The sequence below is a fragment of the Cucumis melo genome, chromosome 4 (genome assembly GCF_025177605.1).
Source record: "Cucumis melo cultivar AY chromosome 4, USDA_Cmelo_AY_1.0, whole genome shotgun sequence".
Taxonomy (NCBI): domain Eukaryota; kingdom Viridiplantae; phylum Streptophyta; class Magnoliopsida; order Cucurbitales; family Cucurbitaceae; genus Cucumis; species Cucumis melo.
The window spans coordinates 12,734,740-12,748,879 of record NC_066860.1 but is presented as its reverse complement, the minus strand read 5'-3'; the positions used below and the strand labels follow the sequence as shown (position 1 = coordinate 12,748,879).

Here is a 14,140-nt window from a genome sequence, read left to right as displayed (position 1 = left end):
TAAAATTTTCAAATCTCTACAAGAAATTGATGTCAAATATTAGTTATAAAGCTTACTTCTTCATCTAGGCAGTATAAAACGTCTATATATACATTACAAAGTAAATGTGTCTAAGCTAACCTAATATCTACACTAGAGAATCTGTAAAATGTGGTAAGAGATGGAGAGATAGGAATCTAAACTAACTTGTGTCACACCCCCTCCCGGACTACCTGCTACCTTAGACCGAAAGATGGCGTGAAGCCGACGAACAACGCTTTTCTGTACCTGTATCTGTTGACTCTGCTTAAAACTTTCATGTGATGAACTTGCCAATCTAGTATATAAACTATTGTACATGCCACAAAACACAGCGGATCCTAGGCTAGTCAAACACAGCTAGTCAAACACATACATGAAGTGTACCTCAAAATTTACCGATTTCACGAGTAAACCTAAAGACACCTTAATCAAAATATAACCAACAAAATTTACACAACTACAGCTCCTAAAGCTTATACAAACTGTGGAGTATCTATAACATACAAGGGTGTATATACACCACAACACAACAGACTCTATGCCCAACTCAAAACACGTACTGGCAATCGATAATGAAGCTTCCGCAGACTAAGGCAGTTTATCAGGCACCGAGAAGTCGATCTCTACCTGGAAAATGGGTAAAACATTTTGGAAAGGGTGAGCTATGAAGCTCAGTGAGTGACTCAGTTTAAAACTATGAATTTAAAGATAAGAGCACGTGAAAACTTTACACATATAAATCTGTTTATACAAGTCGCAAATGTAAATGTGTAGTAGTAAGAATAGCTTCCTTAAATACTCAGCATGTTCATCATTGAAATCTAGCAAGGCATATCAAGTATATCGAAGCATTTTAACTAACATGACGAATCTACGTTGTGTAGGGTACACCTAGTACAACAACGTTTACAAGCACTACGATGTAGTGGGGCCCGCCCAGCACTCCCATCATCTTTGTCGTAGTGGGGCCCGCCCAGCACTCACGACAGCATCGTTGTTACGGAGTACACTCAACGTCAACAACGGAATCTAACCAGCGTGCACACGGTAATCTCTAGCCTCAGGCTCAAGATCTCAGTCATGTAGTTAATGAAAATTTCATAAATCATCTTTAAATATTAAAACATGCCTGCTTATAAATTTTACACAAAGCTCGAACTTTACTCAGCTCTTTCGTGGAAAATTGAAGTTCTTAAAACAAAACTTCATACTAATTCATGCTTTGCTTAACATATCGTGGTTTAAATACTTTCCAAACATTTAATATCTACGTGCTAGCATAAATTTCTTTAAGAAATCTAGTCTCCAAATGTATATTTGAAAATAGTCATGAAATTCAAATACTTTTCATGGCTTCGTAAATAAACATTTATCGCATTCAATCATAATAACAATTATGGAAAATATTTCAAAGTTGGTTTTGTCACTCACAGTCTTGGGCTAGATCCTTGGTCTATAAGCTCGGTTTAATTCTTCTCGGCCTGCCAACAACCCAACCGAGTATTAAAACTCTAAACATTCTGGTTTCCTAAAGATATACATAACATGTCGCACCAAAGATGACGCTCACGAAAACAAAGCTTAAGAAATAAAATCCTATTTCAACAATTCTCTAAAATTTCCAGATTTCTAACATAAACTTCAAAGGAATATAACTTTCTCAATACTTAACCAAAATGAGTGTTCTTTATATCAAAATCTTCATTTTGAGATCCTCTAAAACTTACCTGAAGACATATAAATCTGATTCCCCGTGCATAAACACATATAACCCTCAAAACAGAACCACTTCCAGAATTGCGCACACACGACCTCTTTAACTTGTCCCTACAATTTAACTGATTTTTAGTCGTTTTTGGTTTACAATTTCTTCATGAAAGTTGTAGTAAATTGAATAAGCTTTCCAACCATACCAAATAGAGATTCTAACTCTACCGATACACTCTGAAATACAAGAAAAACCAGAGACCTCCTGATTTCGAGTGAAAACCAACTGCCCTGTTTTCTTCATCAAAAAGCACCAAATGAATATCCGAATTTGCTCCAACGTTCTTCATAAATTTGTTTAAAAATGAGTTAAATTTCAGTAAATGTAAATCTCACCTCTTAATTCCTTTTGAAGAGTTCAAACCGAATTAAAAACCAGTGATGTGCAGAATGAACTAAAATTCAGCCATTGATACACTTTGCTTGAGTTCTCCTCCTCTTCTTCAACCTAAAAATTCTAGTAAAATTTCTCTTCTTCTTCCAAAATCTCTCTTAGAAGTTCTCTGCAAATTGAAGAAGGAAAAAGAAAAAAAAAATGAAACTTGGATGTCTTCAAAATCTTGGCGGTGAAGGGAAGAGAAGAAGAAGAAGAAAAGAAAAAAAATGAAATTTTCTTCTCCTTTTCTTCTTTTTATCCTTTATTTTCTTTCTTTTCTTTACTTTATTTAATAAAACTATTTAATATATAAATATATATATATATATATATATATTTACACTTAATTTCCATTTTCTTTTTCTTTTTTTTTTCTTTCCACATTTAAAGAAATTAAATCAAGAAAATATCGGGTTTACAACTTGTATTAAGAAAAAGTGAAGGAACACGTTATTAGGCGATTAATCCATGCGACAACCTTGATGCGATAGAGATTAGTCAACTAGCTTACGATTAACGTGAGCACCTCTCAATGCGTTAAACACCGCACTTGCTTCCTATTGGTATGCAAATAATAAAGATTGGTTAAGGGATATTTATCTAGAAGTGTTTACATATAAGACTCATATTACCTCTCTTTTAAGGGTAGCAACCTCTCGACACTAAGTCAGCATAGTTGTTCTCCTTTCGGGACACAAATGATAGAGATTTAATCGCCAAGGTGAAGTTTGTCTCCAAACTCCCTCTTGCGCACGCTCATCATATCCTTGCTATTTACTCTCTCGAGTAGTTGGTGACAGATGTTGGATAAGTGATAATTATAGCTCAACTAACGCGATAAACCCTATAAGCTAAGCTTCCTATCAAGAACTTATCATAAGCCTAAACTACTTATAACACATTAACAGATGAACAGTAAAAGAATGTTGAATTGAAAGTGGATAAAGATGTATTAAAGAATATAGATCTTAGGCTATTGTACAATATGAACAATATACATTACAATGAAATACAAAAATGAAAAGTAAAAAGAATGAAGAATATTACAAGTTAAGGGAAGGAAAATGATGGAATCTTTTTAATCTCTCTTGAAGCTCTCACTTACAAAACAGATTGAAGACGAAGAAACTTTATAGAGAGTAAATAGAGCTCTCTAGTGTTTGGCCCATTCAGGCCAGCCATTTCACTTGGCAGAGATGGAGTCCTTTTATTGGCTACTTTCGATGGAAAACTTCTATTCTTCTAATCATGTCAACACCGGCCAATTGCAACCTTTTGTCAAGTCACATCAACTCCAGCTACTATTCTTGTCTTCTAGTGATTACTTCCTTGGGTGCTGATGTGGATTCTCGCCTAGAAATGTTTGAATGTCAGAGAAGCTTCTTATTCGTAGCACGCGGTCCTTTGTGATTCATTGACTTCTTATTTTCTTTCTAACTCTGCGATAAAATACTAAAAAATAGGGTAAAATAAACGTGGAGACTTATGCAAGTTGTATTCTCTAATAGTTATGAATTTGCGATAGAAGTTATACATTTTTACACATTTATCATGCGCTTTGACTCCATTATTATTCTACCTAAGAGACCATAATAATTTATATTTGTACAAGTTATTAACTTCATCTTGAAAAACTTATAAAGAGTGACCAACTTATCATATGTTAATTACATCCACAATAATGTTAATAGACAAAATCTGATGTAGACTAGACAATGTTGGATAGATGATTCGGAATCCAAAAGGTTTCATTCGATACAACACCCACTAGATATGATCCAAACATTTTTAAAGGAGATTTGTGCATATTACCAAAATCTAGTTTCACTAAAGTGAAATGATCTAAACTAAAAACAATGAAAACTAATATTTTGCTTACATCACAAAGGAACACCCAATGTTAAATTGCCAATGCATAATTGTGATTCTCACACTTATTATAAATTGATGAGATCCTTAGTGCTTCACAGACAAACCAAAAGACTACAAATTTTTAATAATATGTGAGAATTTATTAATAATATAATTATTATTTTATAAAAATCGCAATACACCTAGAAATCACATTTGAGATCTCATCAACTTATGATGGGTGTAATTTGTAAACTCACAATTGAAAATAAGCTCTAATAGGATTGACTACGAGGCCAGGGTGGGAGGGAGCACGACCCATCCTCGTCCCTGTGAGGAATCTCCATCCTTGTCCATGCCCCATTCCCCATTTTGGGGAGTTGGGTAGGCTCGAAAAATTTCTGTTTGGAGATTGGGTCTTACGGGAAAAAATCCATGTCTCCCTTTTTAATTATATTTTATTTAAAATATATTTAAATTAACAATAATAAGGGGTCTTTTAAAAAATATAACAAATCGGTAAAATATTTACAATCTATAGAACAATTTCGAAAACAGAAAAAGCTCACAGACCCACAATAGAAAATACAAAAAATGCCCCCCATCAATAACGCTGTCAACAACGCATGTAATATATTTGGTACATAATCGTTTAAATTTGGCTATTGTTTGGTACACGATCATTTAGTTTTGATCATTTAGATTTAGCCAAATCTAAATGATTTTTTTCAAGATTCTTTATACACGATCGTTTAATTTGGTTACAAGATCATTTAGATTTGGTACTCGGTCGTTAAGATTTGAGTAGCCAAATCTAAATGATAATTTTTCAAGATTTTTTATACACGATTATTTAGATTTTGCTATTTCTGATACACGAACGTTTAGATGTTTAGATTTGGCTACCCAAAATCTAAATGACTTTTTTTTTCAAGATTTTTTATATTTAGTAAACGATCTTCAATAACCAAATAACATTTTAAAAAAATAGATATTTTATATTTGGTAAACGATCTATATTTAGTACACGATCTTCAATAACAGTTTGGAAAAAATAAAAAAGAAAAGGAAGAGAATAAAGACGATGAAGAGGCTAGAATTAAAAAAATGGTCATCTTAAAGGGCTTTTTCAGTTTGTTACATGGACCATAAATATTTTGGTTGTTTGTTATAGTTATGAAAATTTTCCTAACAATAAATATTCCAACAATTTTTAATTTAAAAGTTAATAAATATTTAAGTTAATTTAATTATTAAATACAATTAAAAAAGGATATTTTTAAAAATAGCAAAACATTGAAATTATTTATAAAATATAGCAAAATAGATCAAACTTTTTATAACTTATTTAAGCTTTTATTATATTTTATCCATCACAATTTCCTGTAAAAAAAATGTAAAAAAATTAACAAAACCTTAACTACTCCTTTAAATCTAAGTACACAAAATAAATATTTTAAATACAAATTAATAAACAAGTGTGTCTATATATAATAAAATAAAAAGTATCTAGATAGGTTCGAGGAGTGGGTGGAACACCCTCCCCGTCCTCGTTCGTTCGGGGACTTGATTGATGTTTTCTATTTGACCTTGTTTCTTGTCAAACCAAAGATTTCCTATTCGGAATGAAGTGAGTACTTAGGAGTATTTTTGTTATAGCTAAACTCTAAAAAAAATTAACCTGCAAGCTGTAACATAAGTAAAAACTCGGTTTTCATTCATATTAAAATCTGAGTCATTTGAAATTAACACAACTGACTTTAGGTCTATCTGCACAAGAAAAAAACTCACTGTTGTAGATTGATGCATCAAAGGTAAACAAAAATTTATTTGTATAATGTGTATATATTTGTATAGGGAAAGTTTGCTGGCAAAAGAAAACAAAAAGGGAAAAATATGTATAATATACATATATATATATATATATATATATATAATATTATTGTATGTGGCAAAAGAAAACAAAAAGGAAAAAAGGAATTATGACGTAGTCAAACGAGTCTCTAAATTGTCGTTTCATTCAACATCGCGTGGACCAGAGACATCTATTGATCACCTTTTTGAAAAGAAAAAGAAAAATAATAACAATAATAATAAATAATAATTAAAAAAGAAAAAAAGAAAAAAAGAAAAAAAGAAGAAGAAGAAAGAAAGAAACGCAGTGGGTTAGTAGTAGTAGAGTAATAGTAGAGTGTTGTTTGTTGCCATGTAATAAAGTTCCTCACCTAGCTCCCATTCATCTTCGTCATCTCCTTTCTCTCAAGATCTCCTTTTTCCTCTCATTCTCTTCCATTCTTTTTCTCTTCTCAAATTCCTCCTCCTCCTCCTTCACTCCATACTCAACCTTTCCTCATTCCTTTCTTCTAGATCTTCCCCCGCATTTCATGGATCTACAACCCTACATACCTGCATTGCTTCCTCCTCCTCTCCCCTTTTCTCTCTCCTAGGGTTTCTCCCCCGTCATTTTCAGTCATGTGGTCTCTCATTTTTACTTCGCATTGTCTTCACCATCATTCTTCCTTCCCACTGCTTCATTCTATCACTTCTGGCTGTTCTCTTTGCCGGATTTATGTTCTGCTTTTGCTTCAGCTTGTAGCTCGTTATGGCTACTGATGATCATAATGATGAAGACGACGATGCTGATTCTTTTCCTCTGAAAAATTTGCTTTCCCGGATGCAAAAATGCCTTTCTCGATTTTGCTACCTCTTTTTGTTCTTCATGCCTTCGATTTGCTTTTCTCTTGCTCAGGTAACTTTTCTCAAGTAAAGTACGCGTTATTTTTATTTTTTTATTTTTTTGCTTGCTTTACTGCTTTTCGTCTTTTTTTAGTTTCTGTGCAAAAGGAGTCATTTCTTCACCGAAGAATTAGACCGTCGAAGAGCTGTTTTTTTTTTTTTTTTTTTTTTTTACTGTTAACTTACATTACTGTAAGCTGTAGTTAGAGTGACACTCGATTTGCTTGCTTCTGAATTTTAATTTTTTTTTCTTTAATATGTATATATTTTGCTGAATACGACATTTGAATCTCTTATCATCGAACTGTACTAGTTTTGTTGTTATCTGAATTGTATTCAGCAATACGCACACATTTACTTGAATTGAATTGTAAAAAGAGTCATTACTTGAGCGAACAATTAGACCAGGGGCAACATACACTACTGTATGTAGTAAGAGTAATACTCTATTTACTTCTGATTACTTTTTTAAAGATATATATATATATTTCACTGAATACGATGTTAAAATCTCTTATTGTTGAGCTTTATTAGTATTGTTTTTATTTGAATTGTCTTGGATATTATAATGGAGAACTTCTAAGAGTTGTCTATTGTCTCTGGTTTCAGGACAATCGTCTGTTTCACCACATATATACTTATCTCCTTCCTTACAGCCAAGCCTGCAAACAATGACCCCAGGGATGTCAACAGAGCATGGTACAGTGATTTCCATTTGTATCAACATGTCTTGTTCGATTAATATCCATACAAAATCCAATTTCGGTACTATAAAATACGTGTGATAAGTGCCCAAAATGTGGTCAGTTGTGAAGTTGTGGCTCTTACAGAATTTGATAGTTCACAACTTGTAGCTTGTGTTTGAACTAATTACACAACCATTTTTTGTTCGAACTCCCCAAGTTGGAAAATTTTACGTGTTCTATTGACTTTGACTGTGGTGTCTTTAATTAAAGGAACTTCTGTTGGAGTGGAAACTACTAAGTGAAGCTTATCTTTCACGTTAATTATTAGAATGTAACGTGTACAGTTGTTGTGTGGGGTAGTCAATCTCACCAACTCTGCCAACAAACCTAAATTCTTCTCTTTATAGCTTCAGCTTCCTGTGTCTGAAGTTGGTTTTCAACAACTTGAAGAGGAACATGTAAAACTAATTCAATCAATGCGGCTGGAAACATCTTTTGTATTCCCTTTATATTGGACCCGCTTTATTTCCCTTTGGATAATTTCATTCATTATTGGAAACATTCCTTATACGATAAAAAATTAATGCAGTTGGTAAGCATTAGCATTTTGTTGGGAGTTTGTACTGTAATTGTATAAATCATTACATGACTGGATTAAAGACAAGACAATTATAAATTATAACCTGGGAATTGGGAACTCAAGTAAGGCAGTGGTCTTCCTTTACATGAACATCTGGTCATTTTTTAATGCTTAATTTAATTTCTGCTTGGTTGGGATTGTTCTCAAATTCAAATTAGTTATTATTATCTTTCTGTAAACACAGTTGGTGGAAAAAGAAAAGTGAAGTAGTTAATTTTTATGATGGTCATTCCTTCTTCATCTCCTTCTAATTTTGTAACTATTCATGTTTTTCTCTTTTTTCTATGGCATTCACGTGTCTTCATACAGAAAGGTTGGAGTCCATAAGTTTTTCATTTGTGCCTTCAAAGTTACGTGATAACTGGATATCTAAGTCTTTATTGGGACCATCTACTTCTCCAGCACCCTCTCCAGGTTATGAAGGCAATTTAATAGTTTCTCCACTGTCCTATGGGTTGCCATTACTTACTGACACTACTCTTTTGTAGGTCCCAGCAGTGCACCCTTGCCTGTCCGACGTCATCGACGTCATCGTGGACGACCTCATGTGGTTGCTCCTACCCCATCAAAAGACCAAGGTATTGAATTATTCATGAGTCAATTATTTGAATAGCTTTGTAGCATTTGATGCCATGATTGGTAATTGGTACATTGTGCCTTTGATTTTGTTAAGTGATGGTGATCCATAAAGAATGTTATCAAAGGACCTTTGCAAATTTTCATCTGTTGTTGTCTAGACCAATGGTTAGCCTTGAAGTTGTTGGATGTCTTTCATGAAGTTCTTTGTACTAAATATTTTTTGCCCATGAACTTGGAAGGTTGTGATCAAATATGCATGGAGCCCCTTACTGCAGCTCCCTTTGGTTCACCTTGTGGCTGTGTGTTTCCCATGAAAGTCAGACTTCTTCTGGATATAGCTCCATATGCTGTTTTTCCTGTGATGAATGAGCTTGAAAGTGAGATTGCAGTGGGGACTTACTTAGAGCAGAGCCAAGTGAAAATCATGGGTGCAACTGCAGACAGTCAAAATCAAGGAAGAACTATGGTGGACATAAATTTAGTACCTCTAGGGGAGAAGTTTGATAATACAACTGCAGTACTTACTTACAGGAGGTTTTGGGATAAAAAAGTACATTTAAATATGACGCTTTTTGGTGATTATGAAGTTGTCTACATCAGCTATCCGGGTAATAACTTCAACATTTTTTTTCTCTGCTTTTGTTAACCTTCCCCCCATTATTAAATACTAAGAATAACAAATCATGATCAGGGATTCCTTCTTCACCGCCATATGGGGGGTACATGGGAAGTGCTCCTAGTGGAAGTGCGGGTGATCTTCCTATTACTGCAAATTTCGTTAATAAGAGCCAGAAGATGAATGTCAAAACAATTGCCATCATAGCACTTTCAGCATTTGTTGTGTTATTAGTGTTCATTGGAGCTCTTTCCATCTTTTTTAAATGGAGAAAAGTTGGCAGACCGTCTAGTGCTGTTGGCCCGGTCTTCACACCATCAATTAACAAAAGATCTGGTGAGTTTATAGACCCTGATCTGTTAGTTATCACGAGGATCTTTCTACAATTATTATTTGATTATGAACTGTCCATTCCATAAGCGATATGGCAACTCCTGTTTATTATACTTGTAATGCTGCTTGAGACAATTTCATTTTGAACTAATGCAGGTCTAGGATCAGCCTTATCGAGTAGCATTGCAAGCTCCACCTCTGTTTCACTAATGTCCACAATGCCAACCAGTCTTCAATCTGTTAAAACATTTGCACTTTCTGAACTTGAGAAAGCAACAGACAAGTTTAGTTCAAAAAGAATTTTAGGTGAAGGGGGGTTTGGCCGAGTTTACTGTGGTATTTTGGACGATGGAAATGAAGTTGCAGTTAAGTTGCTTACACGGGATAATCAGAATAGAGACCGTGAATTTATTGCAGAAGTTGAGATGTTGAGTAGACTGCATCATCGGAATCTTGTGAAACTGATTGGCATATGCATTGAAGGGCGAACTCGCTGCTTAGTTTATGAGCTTGTCCATAATGGCAGTGTTGAGTCTCACTTGCATGGTAAGTTTCCCATATCACCTTTACTTAATCTTTTTAGGTATTTGTTAATCTAACTTATATGTACTGTTGTTCGTTGTCTCCATTTTCTGTACCCGATTTGTCTAGTTGACTTTTGCATAACTTTTTGCATCCATTCGATCTTAGAACCAAAATTCCTCCGTTACCTTTTTCTTGATCATCAAGTGCCATGAAATTTGATCTCTTGAATAATATCAAGTTAAAGACTCCTTTGCTTTCTGTGCCTAGGGACTTCTCTATTATCTGTCCACATTTTATTTTTAATTTGTTCTGTTTAAAAATTTTAATCTACCTTTTTGTTGTTTAATAATTCTGTATTGAAAAGTATTGATAGTCGAAGGATTTCTCAAAGCAAGAAGGGTGAAGAAAAGGGGTTGATTTGTTCATAGGAAACGTTAGAAATTTCTTAACCACCAACATCAAATTGACTGGCATCCGCCACGAGTGACGGATCAAACAAAACCACCAATCTAAGTTGATATCAAAAGAAAGTAATTATGAAGAGATTTGTGTAAGATGCTCCAATTTGGGGTCGTAAACTGTACAAAACTACTAGAGTAATAAAACCATATACTGGAATACTCCATCCTTTATTTTCTCCAAGGAGCCACACCAATGCTCTGGTAGGGCATGATGCCTAAGAATTCTAGTTTTCCGTTGGTAATAGAAACAAGAGTTCCTATATCCGTTTGGAGATATAATATGAATCAATCATTCTTAGCATCAATCAAATAACATTTAGTTTGATGGCTCTTCAACCTGTATTTTAAAAAAACTACCAACTCTTTAGATTTCTCTTTTAGATATATATTGATGCATTACCATTTATTAGTTTCAAAGTTTTCTTTCATCTTGATCTTAACCAATTATTTTTTTGTTCTATATCCATTGTTAATGACACTTGGTTTTATTTTAAAAGGGCTCTTCATCTATATTGTGTAGGCATTGACAAGAGAAATGGACCTCTTGACTGGGACGCACGATTAAAGATTGCTCTTGGGGCAGCAAGAGGTTTGGCATATCTTCATGAAGATTCTAATCCTCGTGTAATTCACCGCGATTTTAAGGCAAGTAATGTTCTGTTGGAAGTTGACTTCACCCCCAAGGTTTCGGATTTTGGATTGGCAAGGGAAGCAACTGAAGGAAGTGAACACATCTCAACACGGGTGATGGGAACTTTCGGGTAATTCCAGTGTTGTGCATATCTATGTTTTTTATTGAGCCAATCTGATTACGAATCTGTAATACTATAATCAACTGCTTGTATTTAGTCAATGGATCATGGATTCAAGAAACTGGTTTCGGAACCGAGTTATCTGGAGGATAAACCTTTTCTTGCAATATTGTCAGTTAGCTTCGGAAAATAAGGATCATGAATCCCAAGTCTGTTTCTACTTTACATGAATATTAGTGAATATCTGTTTTTGTTCTTGACTGAGTTATTAAATTTGCAGATACGTAGCCCCTGAATATGCAATGACTGGGCACCTGCTCGTCAAAAGCGATGTTTATAGTTATGGAGTCGTGCTACTTGAACTTCTTTCTGGACGAAAACCAGTAGACATGTCCCAACCACATGGTGAGGAGAATCTCGTAACGTGGGCACGGCCTCTATTGACTAGTAGAGAAGGTTTGGAGCAACTAGTAGATCCTTCTTTAGCTGGTACCTACGACTTCGATGACATGGCCAAAGTAGCTGCCATTGCTTCGATGTGTGTTCATCCAGAGGTGACCCAGAGGCCATTTATGGGAGAAGTTGTGCAAGCTCTAAAACTGATATACAATGACACAGACGAGACATGTGCAGATTACTGCAGTCAAAAGGAGTCCTCGGCTCGGGACTCAGATTTTAAAGGCGACCTTGTCCCATCTGACAGCAGTTGGTGGAATGCCGGTGGCCTTACACCTCGACTCACATATGGTCAAGCCTCTTCCTTCATCACCATGGAATATAGCTCTGGGCCTCTTGAAGAAATGGAAAACCGTCCGTTTTCAACTTCAAGTTTGGTAGGCGACGAGATATCTTTGCCTATTCGACATGGAAACAGGTCAGGTCCATTACGAACTGCTCGAAGTAAGCCTTCATTCTATAGATTTTCGGGAAGTAGGAGCGAGCATGGAGGATTTCTTTCAAGACCTTCTTGGAACAGCAACAGGTTTTGGGTTTGAGTTTGAGTTTTTTTTTAAAAAAAAACAGATCTGCCGCTATTGGTGGCCCCTTCACAGCTCCATTATCGATCATTTATTTTGTGATGTGTGGAGCTTTGAAGGGGACATTTTGGTGTTGCTGATTCTTGTGGATGGCTTTGTGCGACTCTTTTGAAAATGTACAGTTTTAAACTCTATGGTTCATAAAGATGGCTTTCAAGCTTGGAAGTTAAAAAAGTTGTCATTAAATGTGTGGAGAGAGAAAAAGAAAAAGAAAAAGAGAAAAGAGAGCGCAAAGTATTGGGTTCTAATTTTGGAATTGTTGATTCATTACCATACGAGGTTAGAAATGTAATTTGAATACTCTCTTCTAGTTGTATCATAATCTTCTTTCTGACAATTTTTGCATTAAGGAGTCTCCGTCTTTTACATCAAATGACAAATTTCACCCTGACCCTCTTATATTTTTTAGGTTTTCGTCCTGAATCATCATTTTGCACAACTGAAATTTATAGGATTTCGTCCCGAAGTGTGTTGTGAAATTGCTTATTCATACTCACCAATTTGTTCTTCAATGGATATGGATCGAACAGTGAACGTGGCCTCGTTTCTTTTTCGTTGCCTTAAATTTTTGCAATTTTTTTATCCTTGCTCCTTGTTCTCACTCTCTCTTCTTGATCTCGTTCCTGTGGACTTTGTTTTAATTCATGCTCCATCTTCCATCTTATAAGAAGTTCTTTCTCGTGCTTCTTGGTTGGGCTCTCTTCTCTTGATCTCGTTTGGGACTCCAGCTACGTTTATGCTTCTATAAATATGATCAATAATTGGAAATTAAAAAAAAAAGTGCCCCACTTTACTACTATTATTGATTGTGTTTACCACATCTTGTCATGAAAGTCAATTATGAAATCGAATCATCAATCCCATTTGCATTGATTACTACCTGAGACTCACCATTTTTTATGGAAAATTTTCCAATACTAGAGACTATAAAGAAATTTCTATACACCCTCCATTTATCTTGTGTCAAACCAAGATATAGTGGGATCCACCCACATTAACGTTGATTCACTGTTATTTATGATAGACATATTGATAGTGTAATACATTGTTATGTTAATTAAGCTAGGTTCAATTTGACATATCCATACTCTTAATTACAGATTCTATTGATATTCATAGCTAAATAGTTTGGAGAAAATATCATTTTATACTTCTGAATTATAGGATTGTATCGATTTATACCATAAACTATTAATTATATTAATTTAAACCTTGAACTTTGAAGTTACATTAATTTAAATCCAAAATTAATGGTTATGTCAATTTAGATGCCAAATGAATAGTTATTCAATTTAAATCATCAGCTTTACAAAGTATATCAATTTAAATCTTGAACTTTAATGAATGTATAAATTTATACCCTTAATTTTTACAATGTATCCAAATAAAACATTGGTGAAAGATTTAAATTGATACAATTATGTAACTTCATGGTTTAAATTGATACACTTTAAAAGTTCAAGACATAAATTGATATTGTTATTTGTTTAAAGTTTAAATTGATATAACTTCAAAGTTGAGAGTTTTAATTGATATAACTATTAATTTAGGTTTAAATTAATACAAACCTCAAAATTTAAGATTTAAATTGATATTTTCCTTTTTATCCGTAAGTTCTTTCAATTCGTATCCCTACACTTTCATAGGTGGAGACCCATATACACAATTAAGAAGTTAGGGGGCGTTTGGGGGAAGGGTTGGGTTATGAAAAGGTTAGTGTTATGATAAGGCTAGTTTTATCATAACTCTTGTTTGGGGAA

General features: G+C 34.2%; 1 protein-coding gene and 1 long non-coding RNA gene across 4 annotated transcripts; one reads left to right on the top strand and one right to left on the bottom strand.

Moving 5' to 3' along the window:
• Positions 1 to 303: 303 nt before the first annotated feature.
• On the bottom strand, positions 304 to 2,319 carry LOC127148909 (uncharacterized). Of its 2 annotated transcripts, XR_007820150.1 has the most exons (3): positions 2,125 to 2,319; positions 1,749 to 2,019; positions 304 to 1,502 (listed from the first exon to the last, which is right to left on the bottom strand). It is a non-coding gene; the product is annotated as an uncharacterized LOC127148909 (long non-coding RNA). The 2 variants fall into 2 exon arrangements; XR_007820151.1 differs by lacking the exon at positions 2,125 to 2,319 and having other exon boundaries at positions 1,749 to 2,074.
• A 3,833-nt stretch (positions 2,320 to 6,152) lies between these two features.
• On the top strand, positions 6,153 to 12,779 carry LOC103489825 (receptor-like serine/threonine-protein kinase ALE2). Of its 2 annotated transcripts, XM_008449133.3 has the most exons (9): positions 6,153 to 6,764; positions 7,361 to 7,450; positions 8,387 to 8,491; positions 8,566 to 8,655; positions 8,896 to 9,264; positions 9,348 to 9,608; positions 9,762 to 10,151; positions 11,112 to 11,352; positions 11,624 to 12,779. In XM_008449133.3, exons 1-9 carry the CDS (start codon positions 6,698 to 6,700, stop codon positions 12,336 to 12,338), a joined length of 2,328 nt encoding a protein of 775 aa, XP_008447355.1. In that variant the 5' UTR covers positions 6,153 to 6,697; the 3' UTR covers positions 12,339 to 12,779. The 2 variants fall into 2 exon arrangements, with proteins under 2 accessions (XP_008447355.1, XP_050939294.1); XM_051083337.1 differs by lacking the exon at positions 8,387 to 8,491 and having other exon boundaries at positions 6,197 to 6,764.
• The last annotated feature ends 1,361 nt before the right edge of the window (positions 12,780 to 14,140 follow it).